General features: G+C 50.8%; 3 protein-coding genes across 9 annotated transcripts in view; all 3 read left to right on the forward strand.

The window, feature by feature from the left end:
- The first annotated feature begins 900 nt into the window (after window positions 1-900).
- Window positions 901-14,404, forward strand: MDC1 (mediator of DNA damage checkpoint 1). 6 transcript variants are annotated; one of them, XM_008692912.2, is made up of 15 exons: window positions 901-1,185; window positions 3,021-3,159; window positions 3,832-4,212; window positions 4,298-4,367; window positions 4,678-6,137; window positions 7,040-7,105; window positions 7,271-7,363; window positions 7,915-8,682; window positions 8,793-8,836; window positions 9,291-11,414; window positions 11,496-11,615; window positions 11,739-11,921; window positions 12,140-12,265; window positions 12,376-12,486; window positions 13,653-14,404. In XM_008692912.2, the coding sequence occupies exons 2-15, from the start codon at window positions 3,024-3,026 to the stop codon at window positions 13,818-13,820; spliced, it is 5,850 nt and encodes a 1,949-aa protein (XP_008691134.2). In that variant the 5' UTR covers window positions 901-1,185; window positions 3,021-3,023; the 3' UTR covers window positions 13,821-14,404. The 6 variants fall into 6 exon arrangements, with proteins under 6 accessions (XP_008691134.2, XP_040500887.1, XP_040500889.1 ...); XM_040644953.1 differs by having other exon boundaries at window positions 7,274-7,363; XM_040644955.1 differs by having other exon boundaries at window positions 4,678-5,945.
- A 2,636-nt stretch (window positions 14,405-17,040) lies between these two features.
- Window positions 17,041-19,983, forward strand: NRM (nurim). Of its 2 annotated transcripts, XM_008692910.2 has the most exons (4): window positions 17,049-17,223; window positions 17,776-17,972; window positions 18,565-18,741; window positions 19,104-19,983. In XM_008692910.2, exons 1-4 carry the CDS (start codon window positions 17,091-17,093, stop codon window positions 19,383-19,385), a joined length of 789 nt encoding a protein of 262 aa, XP_008691132.1. In that variant the 5' UTR covers window positions 17,049-17,090; the 3' UTR covers window positions 19,386-19,983. The 2 variants fall into 2 exon arrangements, with proteins under 2 accessions (XP_008691133.1, XP_008691132.1); XM_008692911.2 differs by lacking the exon at window positions 18,565-18,741 and having other exon boundaries at window positions 17,041-17,223.
- Window positions 19,984-21,354: 1,371 nt separating this feature from the next.
- PPP1R18 (protein phosphatase 1 regulatory subunit 18) overlaps window positions 21,355-22,515 on the forward strand; it is a 10,577-nt gene continuing 9,416 nt past the window's right edge. Inside the window, exon 1 of the mRNA XM_040644959.1 lies at window positions 21,355-22,500. Within this exon, the coding sequence (XP_040500893.1) occupies window positions 21,994-22,500 (507 nt within the window). The 5' untranslated portion in view covers window positions 21,355-21,993. The remainder of the gene's footprint in view (window positions 22,501-22,515) is intronic.

The following is a 22,515-nucleotide window of genomic DNA, read 5'->3' on the forward strand; positions in this document are numbered from 1 at the left end:
TGGAGTGTGGTAAGCAATGTAAGAGGATGTATGATATCAAGGTCATCACTGTTATTCACAATGCATTCAACACATTTCTCCTTACCCGAACTAAAAATAAACATCAAGTTGTGTAAGACCTTCTCTACCTACTTAAAAGATGATGTTTTTTGTTTCAGGGCATGATCACAATGAAAGCAATTATTTTGTGATGGTGGGGGGAGTTCAGAATTTAGAATTAGAGGACTTGTTTCAAGCTGTCTCTCCCTTATATTAGCTGTAGGAACCTCGGCAGGTCCTTTAACTTCGCAGACTTCAATTCCCTCTGTAAAATCTACTTCCATTTGATTGTAGTGGTCGGAAGAAGGATAATGAATGCAAAAGTACTTCCTAAAGTATACACATAGTCGAACTGTTACTATTCTCTTCTCGTCTTAGTATGAGATAATGAAATAAGATGATTTTATCAACCTTCCTCCACCTCTTGAAAGACCTCAGTCAACCTTTAAGAGAGTTAACAACAGTTCTCCCTCTTCGCCTACGGATCTTTAGGAAAATGACCTCCAACTGTCCATCAGGGATGTAAGGACAGGACTTCTACTAAAAAAGCCAAATCTAAAGGAAATGAAGTTCCACTGCGACGTGGAGTCCTCAAACACCACGCCTACGGGCAGTTCTCCAAACTGCAGCCTCCGGCCACGACTGCAACCCGCTCCTTATTTTCATTTCTCATGAGTCAGCGGACTCCATGTCTGGGAGGACCGAAGAGGGGCTCTCTAGCTGCAGTAGACTCATCCGGCGACGGCTATGGTAAGCCCCTCTATCCGCCGTCGGCACCCAGACTCTGTGGTCGCGGTTTGGAAATCTGCGCGGGAAGTGGGCGGTAGGTGGTGAAGCGGTGGTGGGTTGTGCCTTGGAGTTGCCCAATCGAGGTGCGCCATTCTGTGCGCGCACAGCAGCCTCCGATTACCGCCTCACTCAACCAATTTCAGGCTCCCAGGAAAAGCCGTCCCTTTGAGCTGTTAGGGGGCGGGGGCGAGGCTGGGGGCGAGGCTTTGGCTGGGCCTCCGGGTTGGGAGCTTCGTCAGTCGTCGCTGTGAAAGACAGCAGCAGGAGCCAATCAGCGAATCGGCGCCCTCCGCGCGAGCTCCAGCGCCACGGGGTCGCGGCCGTTACTGGTGGCGCGCGCGCGGGGACTCAAAGTAGGTGAGTTCTGGGGGGCCTCGCCCACGGCTCCTCGGAAGCCATCTTGGTTCTCCCGGAGGGCGGGAGGGGCGTGCCTTGGGTGCGACTGGGCGGAGGATACTTGCAAGTTTGTTTGTCGGGATTATAATACTCATCCTTCCTTGACGCCCCTCCCTGAGTTTAGGTATGAAGACGGGGAGACGTTGGGCCTGGAGGGAACCCCCTGGGGTGGACATCAAAGATGGTGGCCTACTGGATTGGAGCCAAGGGTCCTGGGCTCCCGCTGAGTTCGCCATTCGTAAGGACGGAGTTAGCGCTATCCCCATGGACGCGTCCTACTTTCCCTGTCAGCAGTTAACCTTTGCGGTGGCATCTTTCTAAATGAATTCCACCCGTACTGTTTTGAGTTTTCATCACCTTTGACTTGTCCTTTCTTCAGGAGGGCAGGGTTAATTTTGTGTTTGGTTTGTGAATGTATCCTGAGCTCTTTGAACCGTACCAGGTGCGCTGTAGGTACTGGCGAATGAATATGGTGTGCCCTAGGGGAAGAGACACAGTTCTGCTGGTCCAGTTCTCCAGAGGGTTTGTGAAGGCAGAAATGGAAATCAGTGGTTACAATATAGTGAGAAGGATTAGGGGAGGTACAAGTTCACTGACCAGTGGGGACCGTGTGGGTACACGAAGAACACCAGAAAGCAGGGAAGATTCCAGGAAAGGCCTTATTGAGGAAGTGACATTTGGACTGAATCATAAAGTATGGGTAAGAGTTGGACCAGAAAACTAGTAGTGAAGGGCCAAGAACCTGGCTAAGGCATGCAGGTGTGGGGAACAACAGGAACAGTGTATTCAGAAATTGGGGAGAAGGTTCATGTGGCTGAACCATAGGCTTTGGGGGAGGGGAGCAGGACCTGAGGTTCAGATCATGGAGGATCTTGCTAAGGAGTTGAGATTTTATTTTATCCTGTGGGCATGGAAAGCCACCAAATAGTAAACAGAGGACAGATAGTATCATGGTAATCTTGGGTGAATTCCTTAACTCACCTATGTTGCAGTTGTTTAATTTGATAAATAGAATATAATAATAATAGTTTACAAGGTTCTTGTGAGGATTAAGTGAGTCTGTCAATATAAAGTAACTAGAGCAGTGCTTCACACATAGCAAGCCTCTATGTGTGTCAGCTGTTAGGATTCTTTGCAATTTAGTTTGATCACACTGCGATGTTCTGGTAAAATATAAAAAGCTTGGGCTTTGCCTCCAGAAGCACATTTATTCCTGTCCTTTCCACCTACTTGCTATGTTATCCTGAGCAAGTCATTTAATATTTTTAGCCTTAGTTTCCCAAATGCATGCCTCATATGTCTATTATGCCTAACACATAACACAATGCCCAACACACAGTAGATGCTTGGCAAAGTTTAGCTCCCTTTACAATGATTTTTTCAAACTGTGGGTTCCAACCCAGTAATGGATAGTGAAATCAATTTAGCGGGTTGCAGATCGACATTTAAACAGTAGTGGATGGGGGGGGAAAAGAATGAAAACTATCAGTGTATTGTATACCGTAAGGCTAAGCATTGTTTCTCAAAATGTTTGTCTCTGTACGTGAGCACATACATTTGTATAATTTGTGTACTTGGGACCTTATAATATTTATTCCCTCCCCCATGATATTTATGTTTTATTATAGTCACAAATATTGTTTAAATGTTTCAGAAGGCTAATAACAGAATGATTGTCAGAAGGAGAAATGTCAGCCTCCACAGCTCTCCAGATATACCCCCAGTTATCAGCCTCCTCTTTGAGGCTGTGTGTGTGAAACTGTGATAGAGATGATGATAATGTGCTTCCTTCCCAGGTCATGGAGGACACCCAGGCTGTTAACTGGGAGGTTGAAGAAGAGGAGGAGACAGAGACACCCAATGAATCCTTGGGGTGTAGCTTGGAGCCTGTAGGGCGATTGCATATCTTCAGTAGTGCCCATGGACCAGAAAAAGGTCAGAGGTTATTGGATGCTAAAGTACTGGTATAGGCCTCTTATTTTTGTGGGGAGGTAGTTGGAAGTTGTAAGAAGCTTATACATGTTTCAAGGAGAGCTGAAAATTTTTTCACTGGGAATGCAGAGGAGGGAGCTGATTGAGTTGATTGCTCCAGGCAAGTGCCCTGGACTCAGTGGGCTCAACTTTACTTTGGGAGGAGAAGATGAAGAGGTTCAAATGGAAATCCATCATGGTCTGGAAATGGATGGTGGGGATGGTTGCACAACCGTGGGAATGTACTGAATGCCACTGAACTGCACACTTAAATGTGGTTAAATAGTCCATATTACATACATTTTACCCCAATAGAAAAAACCCAGTGTGGATGGATGGGGTATTGACAGTGAATAACACATTGTTTATATGCTTCAATACCTAGGTGTCCTACAGTTTTTTGATTTTTGGTTTTTTGGTTTTTGGGGGGTTTTTGTGAGTAAAGCGATAGAAGTTTATTAAATGAAGATACAGAAAAAGCTCTCAAGAGTGAGGGGGTCCCAACAGGGTTGTCTGTCTTTTATTTTTCTTATGTGTATGGGGACCTTGAGTTAGTAGTGGGGTTCTTAACAGGAATATTTTCCTGATAGCAGGCCAAGACTTAGGCCTTAACCTATCTACCTCTCTAATTTTTAGATTTCCCCCTATATCTCGGGAAGAATATGGTGGGCCGAATGCCTGATTGCTCTGTGACCCTGCCCTTTTCATCCATCTCCAAACAACATGCAGTGATTGAAATCACAGCTTGGGACAAGGCACCTGTCCTCCAAGATTGTGGCAGCCTCAATGGTACTCAAGTCCTAAGGCCTCCTAAGGTCCTAAGCCCAGGGGTGAGTCATCGGCTAAGGGACCAGGAGTTGATTCTCTTTGCTGACTTGCCCTGCCAGTACCATCGCCTGAATGTCCCTCTGCCCTTTGTTTCCCGGGGCTTTCTAACTGTAGAAGAGACACCCAGGGTACAGGGAGGAACTCAACCACAGAGGCTCCTGTTGGCTGAGGACTCGGAGGAGGAAGTAGGTATGTTTGTGTATTGGGAGGGTGGGTGAGAAGATGGAGATGGTGAGTGTAAAACAATCAACTTACTCCTTTCTACTCTTCACAGATTCTCCTTCTGAAAGGTGTGTGATGAAAGAACCAAGGACCTCCTCTTTGGCAGCAGTAGTTCCAGAGAGGTGAGTGCCAAAGGGCCAGATACTTGAGTCTTCAAAAGGAGGAGGAACCAGGGACTGTAGGATACCTCTGGAAGAGATGCTTATCATGAAAGTGGGGCTGGGGAATTGCATGTACTCTTTTGCTCAGCTGAACTTTTACTGAGCACCTCTGATTGTGCCAAGTAGAGAACTAATTGCTGGAGAGGGAAAAAAACAAAAACAAAAAACAGCTAGTGTCTTGTGTCTGCACTTAAGGAGCTCATAGTTGAGTGGAGTATTCTTTCTTGGGAAACAAGTGCTATAGACTCTTTCCCTTCTCTTCCCTTCACAGTGATGAAGAGGGGCCTTCTCCTGCCCCAGACGGTCCTGGGCTACCATTTGCCTTCAACCTGGACAGTGACACAGATGAGGAAGAAAGTCAGCATCCAGCAGCAGGAGAGGCCTCCTTGGCTGCCAGAACAGGCTCCACTGCAGAGACAGAACAGCCTAAAGTTCTGGCAACTGAAATCCAGCTTGAAAAGGATCAGTGTTCAGTGAAGGAGAGGAACAATGACACAAAAGTTGAGAAGGATGCAAGGAATGAAGTGGTCCCACTTGGGGCCACTCTGGAGAGAAATCAAACTGCTGGGGAGGACAGTGACACAGATATGGATGAGAGCAGGCCTGCTGGGCTCCATTTGGAAAGGGCCCAGGCTTCTGGCGTCATAGACAGTGATACTGATGTGGAAGAAGAAGGGATCCCTGCAACCCCAGCTGTAGTTCCTATAAAGAAGAGGCAAATCTTTCATGGAGTTAGTACAGAGAGTCCTCAGGCACCTGCTTTGGTACATCTACAGGAGAGCCCAACTGGTAGTGATACGGATGTGGAGCAAAGTGAGCTCCAACTGGCAGTCCCTCCAGAGAGAAACCAAGCCTCCGTCGTGATTGACAGCAATACAGATGACGAGGAAGAAGTCTTAGCAGCGCTCACTTTGGCACGTCTGAAAGAGAGCCGAGCCAATACATGGAAGAGAGATACAGATGTGGAAGAGGACAGGGCCCAACCTGTGGCCCTTCTGGAGCAAAGCCAAACCTCTGCTGGGAGAGACAGTGACACAGACGTGGAGGAGGAGGGGATCCCAATGGAAAAGAGAGGAACTGTTCCCAAGTGTCATACAGATAAGGCACATTCAGAAAAGAGGCAGTCTCCTCTCCGAGACAGTGAACTAGGGGTGGACAAAGATAAGAGCTCACTTGGGGTCCACCTGGAGAGAAGCCAGGCCTCTGCCACAGTGGACATCAACACACAAGTGGAGGAGAAGGCCCTGTCAGGGCCAGCTGTTACACTTGTGGGGAAGCATCAGGTGCCTATGGTATGGACAAGCCAAACAGATGCGGAAGTAGAAGGGGGCCAAGCAAAGCTGCCTGTGATGCATCTAGAGGAAGCCCACCCTCCTCCACTTGGGGACTGTGAGACAGATGCAGAAGAGGGCACATCCTTAGCAGCCTCAGTGGTGGCAGATACAGGAAAGTGCCAGCTTCCGGCAAAAAGGGATGCTGGGACAGAATGGGCTGCAGCTGTTCTTGAGCGGGAGAGAGCTCTTGAGGCAAGGGCCCAGGGTGAGTCCCTTGTGTCACAGGTGGAGCAGGATCTTCTCCCTGTGTCCAGGGAGAACCTTATAGATCTGGTGGTGGACACAGGCACTTCAGGGGAACCCATCCAGCCACAGAGAGAGGGAGCCCAGACCCCCACAGAAAGGGAGAGAGACCCACATGGGAATAAGACCAAGGACTTTGGGGACAACCATGGTGGTAAGTGCTGGCCTTCCTCCCTTGGCCCCTAAAAGAAAGAATTACAGGGTATCTTAGTCTGTTTGGGCTGCTGTAACAGAATGCCATAGGTTGGGTGGTTTATAAACAACAGAAATTTTTTCTCATAGTTGTGAAGGCTGGGAAGTCCCAAGATCAGTATAGGCATGTTCTTTTTTTTATTATTATTTTATTTTATTTATTTATTTGACACAGAGAGAGACAGCCAGCGAGAGAGGGAACACAAGCAGGGGGAGTGGGAGAGGAAGAAGCAGGCTCTCGGGAGGAGCCCGATGTGGGGCTCGATCCCAGAACGCTGGGATCACGCCCTGAGCCGAAGGCAGACGCTTAACAACTGCGCCACCCAGGCGCCCCTAGTCATGTTCTGGTGAAGACCTGCTTCCTTATTCATAGGCAGCTGTCTTCTCACTATGTCCTCACATGGCAGAACGGCACAAAGGGAATTCAGGGGTCTCTTTTATAAGGGTACTAGTCCCATTCATGTGGGTTCTAACCTCATGACCTAATCATCTCCCAAAGAACTCACCTCCTAATAAAATCACATTGGGAATTAGGTTTCAAATATGAATTTGGGTGGGGATACAAACACTTGGTCCATTGCAGAGAGCTTGGGGTTAGGGAGAAAATGGTAGAGAAAGAATAAGGGGTTAAGCGTCAGATATGACCTTTTTTTCTTTTTTTAAGATTTTATGTTTTTGTCAGAAAGAGAGCAGCAGGCAGAGGGAGAAGCAGGCTCCCCGCTGAGCAAGGAACCCAATAGGATACTCGATCCCAGGACCTTGGGATCATGACCTGAGTTGAAGGCAGAAGCTTAACTGACTGAGCCACCCCGGCGTCTCCTGATATGACTTTTTATTATCTATTTTATATTCCTCCCCTCCCAGATTCTGAAGACCTGGACCTACAGGCTACCCAGTGCTTTGTGGAGAGAGAGAATCAGAGCCCAGAAGGTGAGGACATCCATGTCGTATGGATGTTGGTGCAAGTGGGAGCTGGGAGCCCAGACTGATGGTCCTTGAAGGTTGTGAAAAGTAGCATGGGTAGGGCAGGAGGCCGGGAATGGGACCCTGGAGTTCTGTGGAAGAGCTGTGCTTGAGCCAGCTTTTCTCGTGCAGCAGTCCAGAGCATGGAGGATGAAGCCACCCAGGCCTTCCTGGTTACTTTACCCCAAGAGCCTGGCCCTTCCTGTTGCAGTTTCCAGGCCCCAGGTATAAAGAAACTCTATCCTTCATGCCCCTAACTTGGCATAATTGCTTTTTCCCTCTACATGTTTCTTTCATATTCTTTGACTCTTTTGCTGATGTTTCTTTCTCCATCTCCATTTTTAAAGAGGCTGCTATGAGAATGTCTATATGCATGTGGGGTCTTAACTTTCTTAGACAAATATTAAATGTTATGACTGTCCTCTTTATTCCCAACTTTCCTTTAATAATCCACTTAGGTTTATTATTCATGAATTTTTTCTTTTAAAGATTTTATTTATTTATTTATTTATTTGAGGGAGAGAGCAAGCATACCCACACGAGTGGGGGGGGAGGGGCAAAGGGAGAGGGAGAAGCAGACTCTCCACTGATCAGGGAGCCCTACACAGGGCTTGATCCCAGGACCTGAGCCGAAGGCAGATGCTTAACTGACTCAGCTACCCAGGCGCCACTATTATTCATAAATTTATCTTAATCTTTTCTCAACCTATTACGTTTTCAATCTTCATTTCTCTCTCTTTCTCTCTTTCTCTCTCTCTCTGACTCTTTACTTCCAGGTGCCCTGGATGAGCCGTGGGAAGTCTTGGCAACACAGCCATTCTGTCCGAGAGAGTCTGAGGCCTCTGAGCCCCAGCCCATTGCCGCCCACCTTGATGCCCATGGATCTTGCCCCTCTACACCTAGGACAACACCACAAGCCCAACATCCAGAGGGCCCAATTCATGAAGAGCCACTGGGGATTCAAGGCAGAGGGATGCAGACTGTGCAGAAAGACATGGGTACACCAAGAGAAGCAGTAGAGGGGGTGGCCCCTGAGAGAGGACCATTGAACAGGGAAACCAAGAACCTGCCAGCAGGAGAGAGAGAAGATATGATAGAAGAAGAAGCTTTAACCAGAGGGATACGGGTGTTAGCTAGAGATAATCAGGGACAAGAGTCTGACCAAAAGGTGAAAAGTGCAAGTATTAAAAGGAATATGGAGAGTTTAAACATAGAAATTGAGATACCCAACGAAGTACAAGAGGAAGGGATAGGAAAGCAGACTCTTGCAAGAGAAATATTTGAGAGAGAAGCAGAGAAACTAGTACTAGAGAGAGGGGGTGAGCCAAGCGGATTAGGCATCGAGGTACCAGAAGTAAAGCTGGAGAGAGGCCCACAGAGAGGGGAAACAGGGAAGGGAAGCCAGGACCAGGAAGAGCAGGCTTCCAGTTTAACATCGGAGCCTAGAGCAGGGACAGGGGACCATCAGGGACTTGCTTCAGCCCCAGGAGCTTCTGGGAGCCAGTCAGGTGGAGCCCCAATGAGCCCCAGGAGGCAACAGAGAGGTGAGTGAAGGTAGAGGGAAACCCAAGGTGGTACAGAGCCCTTGTGCTAATCAACCCCTAGGTGTCTTGACTGCTTATACCTCAGCTCCGCTTGTTTACTTTCTGTCTAGGCCACGTGACTTGCAAGATGCCACCTGCTGACAAGGCCTCTGTGGTGAGAGCTGCTTTTTCTACCTCTATTCACTGCCCCCTCCCCTGACCTTACTTTAATCTACTCCTCCATCTTCTCCATTTTCTTCAGTTGTCACCACTCCTTAGTTGGGTTCTGTCCCTTTCTCTTTACACCTATCATTTTCCTTATCTGTTTGCCAAGTTCTGTCTCCCTCTACCTGACTCAGAATGTCCATTTTTTCATGTCTTTCTCCTCTTTTTCCAACCATCCGCTTATTACCATCATCCATCTGTGGAGAACACTATGCTGGCATGAGGAGAGGTGTGGGAATGAGGACAGTTGCCTCCCTAGGAAGTTCCCAGTCTCATGGAAGGGAGGTCATAGACAAGTGAAATGCCAGGAACACACTGTAACCATAAATAAGTATTAAGAACAGTATCCAAGTACTGTTTCCTCTCTGCCTCTTCCTCCCTCACTTGCTTCTATTTCTCCTCAGGGTGATCAGGAATCCGCAGATGCTTGTCTGCCTCCTGCAGTGCCTGAAGCCTCAACCCCACACCAGAACCCCCTTCTCTCTCAGAGTCAAAAACATCCTGTGCCCCAGTCCTTCCTTTCTCCTTCTCTATCTTCTTTAGAGCCCATTCCCAGGACCACACAACATGGGAATCAGGAAGTTCCAGAGACTCCCTTGTCATCAGAGATGGAGCCTCTCCACCCAAAATCCAAAGTCAGGCTCCGAGGGTCTTCCAGGAAGACACCCTCCGCAATTTCTTCTTTAGCCCTTGAACCTCATTCTACCAGCCCCACAGACCAGCCCCTCAGTCCCAAGCTCACATCTCGGGTCACTCGGGGCAGGACACATAGGTCCTCTGTCAAGACCCCTGATCCAGTTGTCCCCACAGCCCCTGAGCTCCAGATTTCCACCTCCAAAGACCAGCCTGTCACCTCTGAGTCCACATTGCAGGTCACTCGGAGTAGGACACATAGGTTCTCTGTCAAGACCCCTGAACTGGTTGTTCCTATGGTCCCTGAAGTCCAGCCTTCCACCTCCAAAGAGCAGCCTGTCACTGCTGAGCTCATATCTCCGGGCAGGACCCGTAAATCTGTCAAGATCCCTGAACCAGTTGTCTCCCCAGCCACTCGGGGCAAGGCACATAGGTCCTCTGTCAAGACTCCCAAACCAGTTATCCCTACAGCCACTGAGCTCCAGCCTTCTACTTCCAAAGACCAGTCTGTCACCCCTGAGCCCATATCTCGGGTCACTTGGGGCAGGACTCGTAGGTCCTCTGTCAAGATTCCCGAACCAACTGTCCCCACAGTCCCTGAACTCCAGCCTTCCACCTCCAAGGACCAGTCTATCACCCCTGAGCCCACATCTCAGGTCGCTTGGGGCAGGACACGTAGGTCCTCTGTCAAGACTCCTGAACCAACTGTCTCCACAGCCCCTGAACTCCAGCCTTCCACCTCCAAAGACCAGTCTGTCATCACTGAACCCACATCTGGGGCCACTCACAGCAGGACACATAGGTCTTCTGTCAAGACTCCTGAGCCAATTATCCCAACAGCTCCTGAAGTCCAGCCTTCTATCCCCACAGACCAGCCTGTCATCCCCAAACCCACATCTCAGGTCAGGACACCCAGGTCTGCTAAGACCCCTGATCCAATTGTCCCCACAGCCCTTGACCTCCAGCCTACCACCCCCGGAGGCCAGCCTGTCACCCCCAAACGTACATCTCGGGGCAGGACACCTAGGTCTTCTAGCAAGACCCCCAAATCAGTTGTCCCCACGGTCCCTGAGCTCCAGACTTCCACCCCCACAGACCAGCCTGTCACCCCCAAACTCACATCTCAGGCAACTCGGGGCAGGACACAAAGGTCCTCTATCAAGACCCCTGAGCCAGTTGCCCCCACAGCGCCTGAACAGCCTTCCATCTCCACAGATCAGCCTGTCACTCCTGAGCCCACATCTCGGGCCACTCGGGGCAGGACACATAGGTCCTTTGTCAAGATCCCCCAGCCAACTGAACCCACAGCCCCTGACCTTGAATCTCTCACCCCCACAGATCGGCTGGTCACCCCCAAGGCTCAGGGTAGTCAGGGTAAGACACTAAGGTCTTCTACAGTAAGTGCTCTGCCAGTTCTTACCAACCCTGAATTCCAGTCTCCTGTTCCCACAGACCAGCCTATTCCCCCTGAGCCCATCCCTCAAGCCACTTGCAGCAGGAGGCTGAGGGCCACTAGGAAGCATGGATCCCTCACAGCTCCCATTGTCTGTGAGCCCTCCTCTGCACTCCCTGAACCTAAATCTCGGTCCTCAAGGAACCAAAGACAAGGAGCAGTGAGAGCAGTTGAGTCCCTCAGGACCATTCCCAAGCCTGCCTTTTCCCAGCTTCCTGAGGCCCCCACTCAGGCTACCCAGATCCAAAATGTAGAGGCAGCAGGCGGATCTGAGCTCACCCCAGAGCCCCTGCCTAAGGCCGCTCAGAGTCGCAAGAGGCCTTTGGCTACTGTGGATAAACCCCCACTTCAAAAACGGCTCCAAAGAGGAGAAGTCACCCAGAAGACAGTGTTCCTCAAAGAAGAGGAAGAAGATCCAACGGAGAGGCCAGGGAAGGAGGAGGTGAGGAGAGGGCTAGGGCTATGAAGCTAGGAAAGGGCTTAAAGGCTCAGAAACTCCCAGCAAGGTCTTTCTCAATTCCAGGATGTAGTGGTTCCAGGACCAGGCAAGAGAAAGAGAGACCAAGCAAAGGAGGAGCCCAAGGGAATCCCAAGCCATAACCTTCGACGGACCAAACCTAACCAAGAGTCCACGGCCCCCAAAGTAGGAGAGAAGGGGCATGGGACTTGGTGGGAGACAAACATGGGAAGATGGGAGGAGACCTAGGGGTGTGGGGTTGCTGTGGCATGGGTTGCTGTGACCAGCTCAGGTTAACCACCCCCACAGGTACTCTTCACAGGAGTGGTGGATGCCCGTGGAGAGCGGGCAGTGCTGGCCCTGGGGGGAAGTCTGGCTAGCTCCGTGGCAGAGGCTTCCCACCTGGTAACTGATCGAGTCCGACGCACGGTCAAGTTCCTCTGTGCCCTGGGGCGGGGGATCCCCATCCTCTCCTTGGACTGGCTGCACCAGGTGAGAGTCTAAGAGATGACATACCATCAGAGATACTGATGGCAGAAGACTACTCACATGGTGCTCTTGGGGGGGAAAGAGGTACAGGAAGACAAGGGAGGTGAGTGAGGTGGAAAGCTTAATTCAGAGAACATTTCATTTGCTCTTTCCAAATGCTAGGTAGAAAAGCTGGGTGGTGGGCTGGGCTGAGCTTTCGTGCTGACTGCTACTGTCCTTAGTCCCGCAAGGCTGGTTGCTTCTTGCCCCCGGATGAATATGTGGTGACTGATCCTGAGCAGGAGGAGAACTTTGGCTTCAGCCTTCGAGATGCCCTGAGCCGGGCTCAGGAGCGAAGGTTGCTGGAGGTGAGAGGCTGTCTTTGCCCCATGCTTCAGCCTTCCCTCCAGAGGCTCCCCAGCTGTTCATGGCCTCTCAGTGCATACATTTATGGCCTCCCCCATTTGCTTCCTCTTAGGGCTATGAAATCCACGTGACCCCAGGAGTCCAGCCACCACCACCTCAGATGGGAGAGATCATCAGCTGCTGTGGAGGCACCGTACTACCCAGCATGCCCCGGTCCTATAAGGTATGGGTGGTGTGTTTTGGATCTGGTGAGGTGGCAGTAAAGAGGTGGCTGGAATGGGAAAGGGTTGGAGAACCAAACAGGTATGGATGGGAACACAAGGGTAGTGAAAGGGTGAGGGGAAGCTCTGTAATATGTGAAGGGATAGGAATAAAGAAGTCTGCTGATTCCGAGTGGATTTTTTATTTTGTATTTTAAAATTTTTCAAATATACACAAAGGGAGAAAGAACCTCTATTATTAATGAACCTCCATATATCAATCACTCAGGTCTAACAAGGTAGTTTAGACTTCGCTACATTTTCTCCATTTATCACTTTTTTTCTTTTTCTTTGCTGAACTATTTTAAAGGAAACTGCAAAAACATCATATTATTCCCCCAAAATACTTAAAGTATACTTCTCTAAGAAATTATGTGCTTTTTTTTTTTAACATAATCACAGTGCCATTATTGATCCATAACAAAATTAACAATAGTTCCTCGGTCATTTTCTTTTTTCTTTTTTTTTTTTTTTTAAAGATTTTATTTATTTATTCGACAGAGATAGAGACAGCCAGCGAGAGAGGGAACACAAGCAGGGGGAGTGGGAGAGGAAGAAGCAGGCTCATAGCGGAGGAGCCTGATGTGGGGCTCGATCCCATAACGCCGGGATCACGCCCTGAGCCGAAGGCAGACGCTTAACCGCTGTGCCACCCAGGCGCCCCTCCTTGGTCATTTTCTTATACTCCATTAGTCAGATCTCTCCAGTTGGCCAGAAATGTCTCTTTACGGTTCAAGTCAGGATTCAGATGAGATCCATGTATCGCCACAATTGCATATCGCTTAATTCTTTTTTGCTGTAAAAAGGATCTCCCCCAACCCACCCAGCCTTTTTTTATTCCATTGACTTCCTACAGAAACTAGGTCAGTTGTTCTTTAGAATGTTCCAGTCTGGGTTTTTCTGTTTGCTCTTGTGTTGTGTGATTTGTCTTGTTCTTCTTTTACATCCCTTGTAAACTACAGTTAATTTTAAAAGCTTGAATAAGTCAGGTTCAGCTTTTCTGGCAAGAGTACCTCTAGCAGTATGCTTCATATCAGGAGGTCTATTTTAGTGATGCTGAAACCGATTAGTGAGTTTCTACAATTCTTTTCCACCCCTGACTTTGTCTTTGCTCTCTCTCTCTCCCCAGCCTCAGAGAGTTGTGATTACATGCCCCCAGGACTTCCCTCGATGCTCTATTCCATTTCGGGTTGGGCTGCCCATCCTCTCACCTGAGTTCCTGCTGACAGGAGTGCTGAAGCAGGAAGCCAAGCCAGAGGCCTTCATCCTGTCCACTTTGGAAATGTCATCCTCCTGAAAATGTCACCACAGTACTCTTTTCCCTCCCAGACGAGTAAATAAAGTGGTAGAAAAGATTTGGAAGAAAGAACCTAGGGCTTTAGAAAGGATTGGGGTATAGTGACCTGATTTGTCTTGGAACATGGGTGGGGCTGAAAAGGCTTATGGGTAAACAAAAAGATAGGAAGATTTGGAGCCACAGATTTCTTAAACGGACACTTTGAGTTGGGTAATCCCATACTCAGATATCATAAGTGGCTACCCTTAGCAGGACTGAGGTACTTATGCTTTGTGGCACACACAGTGTCCTGCCTGCTGTTTGGAAGCCATTTCTCTTCCTCTTTTACTGGGATTCTTACTCATCCTCTGAAAGATAGTGGAAACAATTTTAGTGTCAAGAACTTGAAGGGATGCTTGGAGTGGGTAATTCGAGGTTGGAGTTATGGAATGCTCTCAAGTATTTTCCTTCTCCATCTTGTTAGAAGCGTTCTTTAGCTTTGACTTTGAGCAAATCTCTACACTTTTCTGGCCTGCTTTCCCAGTATTTATAAAGTTAGAGCTTAGGTTTAAACTCTGATAAATAAATATTCACTCTGTGCCTTATGGTGTAGTGCAGTTTTTTTTAACATATCTGAAATTTAAATTTTACTTATTTTTTAATTTTTATTTTTAAAGTAAAGCTCTATACCCAACGTGGGGGCTTGAACTCACAACCCTGAGATCAAGAGTCTCACACTCCATCAACAGAGCCAGCCAGGTGCCCCTTAAATTTAAATTTTAAAAATTGGTTGATTACAATGATGTGGAGAAATTGGAACCCTTATTATACATTGCCGGTAGAAATATAAAATGGCTCAGCTGCTGTGGTAAGTAGTCTGACAGTTTCTCAAAGAATTAGACATAGAATTACCAAATGACCCAGTAATTCCATTAGTAGGTATACACCCAAAAGAATTAAAACTTGTGTTCAAACAAATACTTGTACACAAATGTTCATATCAGCACTTCACAAGAGCCAAAAGGTGAAAAGAAAAATGGTCATCAGCCGTTGAAGAAATACATGTGGCATATCCATACAATGGAATATTATTCATCCATAAAAGGGGATGAAGTACTGATTCATGCTACAGTGTTTTGAGGATGAACCTCAAAAGCATTATGCTAAGTGAAAGGAGCCAGACACAGAAAGTCACCTTGGATAATTCCACTTACGTGAAATACGTGGAATAGGTAAATGCATAGAGACAGTAGAGTGGTGGTTGCCAGGAGCTGGGAGAAGGGGAAAATAGGGAGTGACTGCTTAATGGGTACAGGGTTTTACTTTGGAGTGATGAAAACGCTGTGGAACTAGGTAGAGATGGCGATTGCACACATAATGAATGTATTAAATGTCACTGGATTTTTCTTTTTAAAATAGTTAATTTTATGTTATGTGGATTTCACTTTAATAAAAAAAGATGGGTGATTAGTTTGTGATATTTCTGCAAGTAAATTTTACTTAAGTTTATAAAACTTTGGTGTAGTAGAATGAGCACGAGCTTTGCTGACTTTTAACACTGCTGACTTTTAAACATATAAACATGTCTCAATATACCTCATTTGGGTAGGACCCAAATAAATGTTAGTCCCCTTGCACAACTCAGAGCCTGTACTGTGTGAAACTGTCTATGGCCTGAAGGTCCAGGGGATTACAGTACCAGCTGTCTCTATACCCCCATTTAGCACTCATGTGCACTCTTACATTGAAATGCTCCAGTTTAAATTTTTGGAGAATAGAGACCTTTTCTTACACTTCCAATAAATACTATAGCTTATAGCACAAATAAGAATCTCTATCATTCAAAGTCCTAGCAGGAAATGATGGCACAGTCAAACAAAAGTAATTTGGAGAGAGTTTAATAAAAGGAAATTTACAAAGAAGTTGCGAGAGTGTAGAGAAATCATAATGTTGCAGTACTCTAGTACCCACAGCTCTATCGTGAGCACCTGTAAATCCTAAAGGTTGAGAGGAGAGAGCAGTTTTGCAGAGAGGGCTTCCTCAAAAAAAGCTGTGTTTTTCATTGGTATAGTCCATTCAGGACAACCTCTTGAAGCAGAAAGCGGGGTGGAGGGTGCATCTGGAGGGAAAACACAAGATGTCTGGTAACAGTTTACAACAGCATTGACGAGGGTAGGAGTACTGAGCCTCCCGAGGAGGAACGTAAAGGCTGTCGGATGCTGCCTGGCAACTTTCTCATTCGTGAGCCCCCAGGACAAGCAGCAACTTAGTTCTCATCTTGGTCAAGTGTCTTTGTATTTCTTCTATGAGCCAAGGGATTTCACTTAATGATGTCTCAGCTCCCTGCTATGGTCATAGCTACTGTGACTAGGTCTTTAGCAACATGCTCTTTCATTCTGATGGAGGAAAACCTTACCTTTACTTTGCCTTTCAGATATATTAGTCTGTAGGTATTTTTCAGGTCTGAAGGAAAAATATGTTCAGACAAAAGATCTTAGTATTTCTCACTAGTAAGTGGGGTCAGACTAATAAGCTTGCAGAGTGAAGTCATAGATAGTCAATCATCACAGGCTTGGATAAAATTAGCCTACTACAAAGTTTACAGCAAATAAAATTTCCTATCACAAATATTTTAACATTGTTACTCTCATGATTACAAATCGACAGGTTTTGGCAGTATTAGAAATAACCTGTAAGTGTTACAGAGAAGTTTTCTGTCCTTGGCATGTGGAGAGAATGTTACAGAGTAAACATTACTTTATGGTAAAATAGTCACTAACTCTTTAACAAGATGTAATAGGTGATTCAGAGTTTTGGGTTCTCAGCCTGGGTCAACAATCTTCGGTTCTCCCGCCGTTTATTATTGAAGTGTTAACTGGGGCTTTGCAACCTCTGACTCTGGCTAGGTTTTCTGGCCAAAGTTACAGAAAAGGGGGCTCATCATTCTCGGTTTCCACAAGAACCCTGAAAGAGAGGAACTGTCTTCATTTTAGATGAGACAACTAACCGAGCTGCGACTCAGTCCACACGAGTGGCCGCACAGCCGCTGCCCTTTCCACTTGTCACTCGGAATTCTAACTTTCCCTTCTGTGACGCAACGACTGCAGGCTCCGTAAAGGCACCCGGGACCCGCCCTGCCGGCAGAAAAAAGGGCGCGCCGCGGACGCGAGCCCTGGCATTTGAGCGAAGGAGCCCCGCCTTTCCGGGCAGGACCCCGGGAGGGGCGGGGGCGGGGCCTGTGGCCGCGGGAATCCCAAGCCCGCCCTTTTCCCCACCCCTCCGTGTGTCGCCATGGCCCCAGCTCTGCTCCTGATCCCTGCTGCCCTCGCCTCTTTCATCCTGGCCTTTGGCACCGGAGTGGAGTTCGTGCGCTTTACCTCTCTTCGGCCACTGCTTGGAGGGATCCCGGAGCCTGGTGGTCCGGGTGAGCGGGAGGGATCGAGAATGAGCTCCGGGGCTGGAGGTGGAGCCGGACGGGACGGAGGGAAGGCGGGGCTTGGAGACAAATGACAGGGGAAGTCCGGGAGAGGGAACTAGAACCGAGAAAGCCGGAGAAGCTTGAGGGCAGACCAGAGGGCTAAATTAGGAACTCAGGGATTAGCGGTTTGGAGAGGCGAGAGAGTGAGGGCCGAGTGGGGAGAAAAAGGGCGATAAGCAGAGGAAAGGAAAGTGCTTTTAAAGAGAGGACTACGGAGGGGAGAGTATTCAAAAGAGGGAGCATTTGGAGTATGGAACAGGAGGGTCAGTCCGACGGTTGCCTCTCCAGCCGTGCCTTTTGTGGCTACTCTGGCGGAGGCCTGGGGAAAAGAGAAGCAGCAGGGAATGGAAAAGCAAGGTGGGCAGAGCCTGAAGAGGAAGCATTAAGACTCTTGAAAGCTTTAAGGGGACATGGCCTGGGACCCCAAGAGGAGAGTAGGATAGGGGGTGTTTCCCACAACACTCTTGATCTTTTGTCACTTTCTTCAACTCCCCCTAGATGCCCGCCAGGGATGGCTGGCTGCCGTGCAGGACCGGAGCATCCTTGTTCCCCTGGCTTGGGATCTGGGTCTCCTCCTACTATTTGTGGGGCAGCATAGCCTCATGGCAACTGAGACAGTGAAGGCGTGGATGTCTCGATATTTTGGGGTCCTTCAGAGGTCACTGTATGTCGCATGCACTGCCCTGGCCTTGCAGGTATGAGGCCTTGGCCGCTGAGTCCCAAGGGAAGCTATCTGTGAGAAAGATGTCCTAGATTGGAGGGGCAAGGACCTTAGCCTTCTGAAAATGTGGGTTTACGAAGAGAACTGAGGGTGTTCAGGACTCAAATCTCAGCTTCCATTCCTCCACAGCACGTAGTCTCCTTATCAGGAATGGTGTACCATTCCTCATTCCCCAAGAAGATATGTGCATTCTCACCTTTGCAACTTTGTTCATGTTGTTCTGCTTCAGATCCCCTTGGTAACCTCTTTCAGTGTTACCCTTTCTTCAAAGCCACTTCCCTATGTCTCAAGAGAATGTTTGCCAGTTAGCATTCATTTGTCTTAGTGAGTGCTTGGCATAGGCTACTTATCAGGTCATCCCCATCCGTTCTGCAAGTCCTCAGGGTAGATACAGGTCATCCTTACATCCTTGGAACCCTACCTAGCACCCCCTACATAGGGACCGTTTGTGATGCTCATGGTAGAGGTGGGGAGAGCTGCAGGCCAGCCTGGGGTGGGGGCAGCATCTGGGTCTAGGTCTTTCAAGAGTAGGCTGCTGAGATCCCCAGCCCCTCATCCTTCCCCAGTTGGTGATGCGGTACTGGGAACCTGTACCCAGAGGCCCCGTGTTGTGGGAGGCTCGGGCTGAACCATGGGCCACCTGGGTGCCCCTGCTCTGCTTTGTGCTCCACGTCATATCCTGGCTCCTCATCTTCAGCATCCTTCTCGTCTTTGACTACGCCGAGCTCATGGGCCTCAAACAGGTGAGGCTCCCAGATTCCTACCTGAGACCTATGATTCCTTCTAGAATGCCTTTTTCCTTTCTAAGGATTTCCCTCCTCCTTCTTCCATGCTCTTCCACCTTCCTCTTCTTTCAACTCCCTCACCTACTGCCCTTTCTTTATAAGGCAGTCTCCCCTCAGCTTTCTGTCGACGGCCTGAAAACATGGGCCTCCTGGGACTGGGGAAGGTTCATGAACCAGAGATGAGGATCAGGGGCCCAGGTCTCAGAAGGGTAGTTCTTGGGCCTGAGTTACAGAAGGGGAAGTTACCTGGAAGGGGAGGAAAGAGGTAGCTAAGTTGCAAAAGGGGCTTGATCCCATTTCTAAGCTCTTCTCCCTCCTAGGTGTACTACCATGTGCTGGGGCTGGGTGAGCCTCTGGCCCTGAAGTCTCCCCGGGCTCTGAGACTCTTCTCCCACTTGCGCCACCCAGTGTGTGTGGAGCTGCTGACGGTGCTGTGGGTGGTGCCCACCCTGGGCACTGACCGCCTCCTCCTTGCTCTCCTCCTTACCGTCTATCTGGGCCTGGCTCATGGACTTGACCAGCAAGACCTCCGCTACCTCCGGGCCCAGTTACAGAGAAAACTCCACCTGCTCTCCCGGCCCCAGGAAGGTGAGGCCGAGTGAGGAGCTAAGCTGGTTCCAAGCCCTGCACTTCCTCTCCTTTAACATCCAGACCCTGGTTGCTTCAGACCAGAGACCCAAATCTATGGACCGAAGGGACTGTCCCTTCCCCTGTTTGAGCCTCCACTCGTTGGGCCCAGCTCCATGCCCTAAATTCTGAATTTCAACCACTGGACTAACAAGAGCTACTTCTCACCAGCCAGGAAGAGGGGGTGGGGAACTTATCTATCTCCTCACAGTTTAGGGCTTGCCCCCCCCCCCCAATCTTAAGAACCTCCTTATAAGGAAGAAGGGTGGGCCTGACCACTTCCCTCCCACTGTTACTCCCTTCTGCACCTCAGGGATCCCCTTCTCCTCCTCTGGCTTCCCTTTCTAGGAGTGGGACCAGGGTCTGCAGGTTTGATGGTAACGCCTGCCCTTCCAGGCTCCAAGTTCCAGCCCCCCCTGGCTAGCCTTGCCATCTCCTTAGGCTCTGGCCCTCTGTCCTTTAACCTGGTTGAGAGGGTCCTCCCGCTCTTCATTTTGGGTGACTAAGAGCTCTCTGCTCTGCCGAGGAACGCGCGCAGCAGAAAAATAAAATTCAGCCTGTTTTTTCAACATATGATATGCAGTCTATCAGTGTCTCTCTAGCTAGAGGGCTGACTTTGGGAAGAAAGGCAAGCAGAGCCCGGGCATGCCAAACTCGAGTCTGGGCAGCCACCGCGCCCTCTGGCGACCGCTGGGCGGCGGCCACTCCAGCAGACTCACCCCCATCTCCCCAGAGTGGCCCAGTCCCCCTTCCTCCAAATCCCTCAGTTTCCCTCGCTGCAGACCAGGGGACCCATGGGAGACAGGTGGAGGCTGAAGAGTGGGGCAGCGGCTCTGGCGGGGGAGCCAGTTTCCATAGCCGTTGGCTTCTGAGTACCTCTCCTGCCGCCCCGCTCTCACGGGCCCACCACAGCCTGGTGGCCGCCCTGGACCCCGCGGTAACAAAGGCTGGCCGGGGGAGGCAAAAGCGTGGGGAGGAGCGGCAGGAGATGGGAAGGGCGGGCCCGGCTGTAGCAGCTGCTGCTTCCTCTCCAAGTCCCTCGAGGGACCTGAGTCACGGGCGGCTGCCTTGGGTCGGCGAGCTCGGGGCGAGGGTCTGGACACCTGGGTTCTCCAAGGCTACCGAGAGGGAGCGGGGCGTGGTCCGTGGGGACGGAAATCGAGGGCCAGGGGTTGCGGCGGGAAACGGGGAGTCGCGAGCCTAGTCCCACGCGGGGTCTCTGGAGCGAGGCCCCGCCCCTCGGGCCCCGCCCCGCGCCCCCTTCCCTCTCCCTATTGTCCTCAGACAAAGCGGTCGCCACCCCCCGCTCGGCCCCCAGGTCTCTGTCTCCGTCCCTCCTCCTCGACTCCCCCTTTCCCTCCTCCCCCTCTCCTTCCCTCCTCCTCTCCTTCCCTCCTCCCCCCCGGCCCTGTCTCCGGATCTCCCTCGGTCCCACTCTCCTCCTCTTCCTCTCTCCTCCTCCCTCCGGACGCCAGGCTCCTCCGCACCCCCTCCCCTGGGAGCCCCGCTGGCTTGTGAGTTGACTGAGGGGCTTCAGACTTGGGGAGGGGGTGTCTCCTGTCTCCCGTCCCCGGCCCGAACCTTGGGCTGTCTCCTCTTTGTGCCGAGATTGCCTGTCCGGGCAGTCCGAGCTGGGTGGGAATGGCCGGCTATGCCAGGGCTCCCTGAGAGACCCGGGCACAGGGCTGGCAGGCTCGGGACAGCAGAGCCGTGGAGTGGCTCGTCCGCACGCCAAGGTCCCGGCCCGGCCGGTGGGAGAGGCAGGCGGTGGGGACGGGACGGGGTGGGGGTGGACGCCGGGGTTCTGGGAACGTGCTGGCAGCGCAGACACCCGGGTTCCGAAAGTCCCCAAGGGAGGGTATTTCCCCCGAGCTGCCTGGGGGCGGAGTGCCGGGTGGCGGCTGGGGGGCCGGAGAGGCGTGGCCGGAGCCGAGCTGGGAGGGGAGCCGGGACCTCCCGGGCCCGCGCTGAGACGCGCCCGGCGGCTCCCGCGGAGCTCCATTTCCCCTCTGCCCCCCGCTTCCCCTGCTCCCCTAGACCTCTCCACTCCCCGCCCCTCCTCACCTCCCCGACACCCCCTCGGGTCCCACCACCTCCTCTCGGGCGGGATTCCCTGACCTCCCTTCACTCTAACCGCCTCTGGGGTAACGGTGGGGAAACCTCGCCTGAACCCTACCCCCCTTACCCCCGGCCACTCTTTTCTCTCTCCTCTCTCATTCCGACTTCTTTTTCCGCCTTTCTCTCCTCTCACATCCTTGGGACTGTCTCTGATACCGTTAACCCTGCACTGCCAAATCTGACTCCTGCCTCTTTGCCCCGAATCTCTATTCTTCCTCTCAGGGCCACGACCCCACCCCCACTTGGCCCACAGCCTTTTTACTTTCTGTTTTCCCCTTTCTTTGCCCTCCATCTTCTCATTCTTTCCCTCCGTCTTTACCCTCAGCTCCTGTGCCCATCTCTGTGTCCTACCTCTCCCCCTCCACTTCCTCTCCCCCCCACCCCCAGTCTCACCCCCTGGGCCTCTGGAGCCTCTCTTTCCCTTTCTCTGGCCCCAGCACTCCCCACCCTCGCCTCAGCGCGACCATGGCCACCATCCCAGACTGGAAGCTTCAGCTGCTAGCCCGGCGACGGCAGGAGGAGGCAGCCCTTCGTGGACGGGAGAAGGCAGAGCGAGAGCGTCTGTCCCAGATGCCAGCCTGGAAGCGGGGGCTCCTGGAGCGCCGCAGGGCCAAGCTTGGTCTGTCTCCTGGAGAACCTAGCCCTGCACCTGGGACTACAGAGGCTGGACCTCCAGACCCAGATGAGTCGGCCGTCCTCCTAGAGGCCATTGGGCCGGTGCACCAGAACCGATTCATTCGGCAGGAGCGCCAGCAGCAGCAGCAGCAGCAGCAGCAGCGGAATGAAGAGTTACTTGCAGAGAGAAGGCCTGGGCCTTTGGAGGCCCGGGAGCGAAGACCCAGCCCTGGGGAGATGCGGGATCAGAGCCCCAAGGGAAGAGAGTCAAAAGAAGAGCGGCTCAGTCCCAGGGAGGCCAGAGAGAGGAGGTTGGGGATAGGGGGAACCCAAGAGTTGAGCCCCAGGCCTTCAGAGGCTTGGGACTGGAGG

This window comes from Ursus maritimus, unplaced genomic scaffold (genome assembly GCF_017311325.1).
Source record: "Ursus maritimus isolate PB19 unplaced genomic scaffold, ASM1731132v1 scaffold_30, whole genome shotgun sequence".
Classification (NCBI taxonomy): Eukaryota; Metazoa; Chordata; class Mammalia; order Carnivora; family Ursidae; genus Ursus; species Ursus maritimus.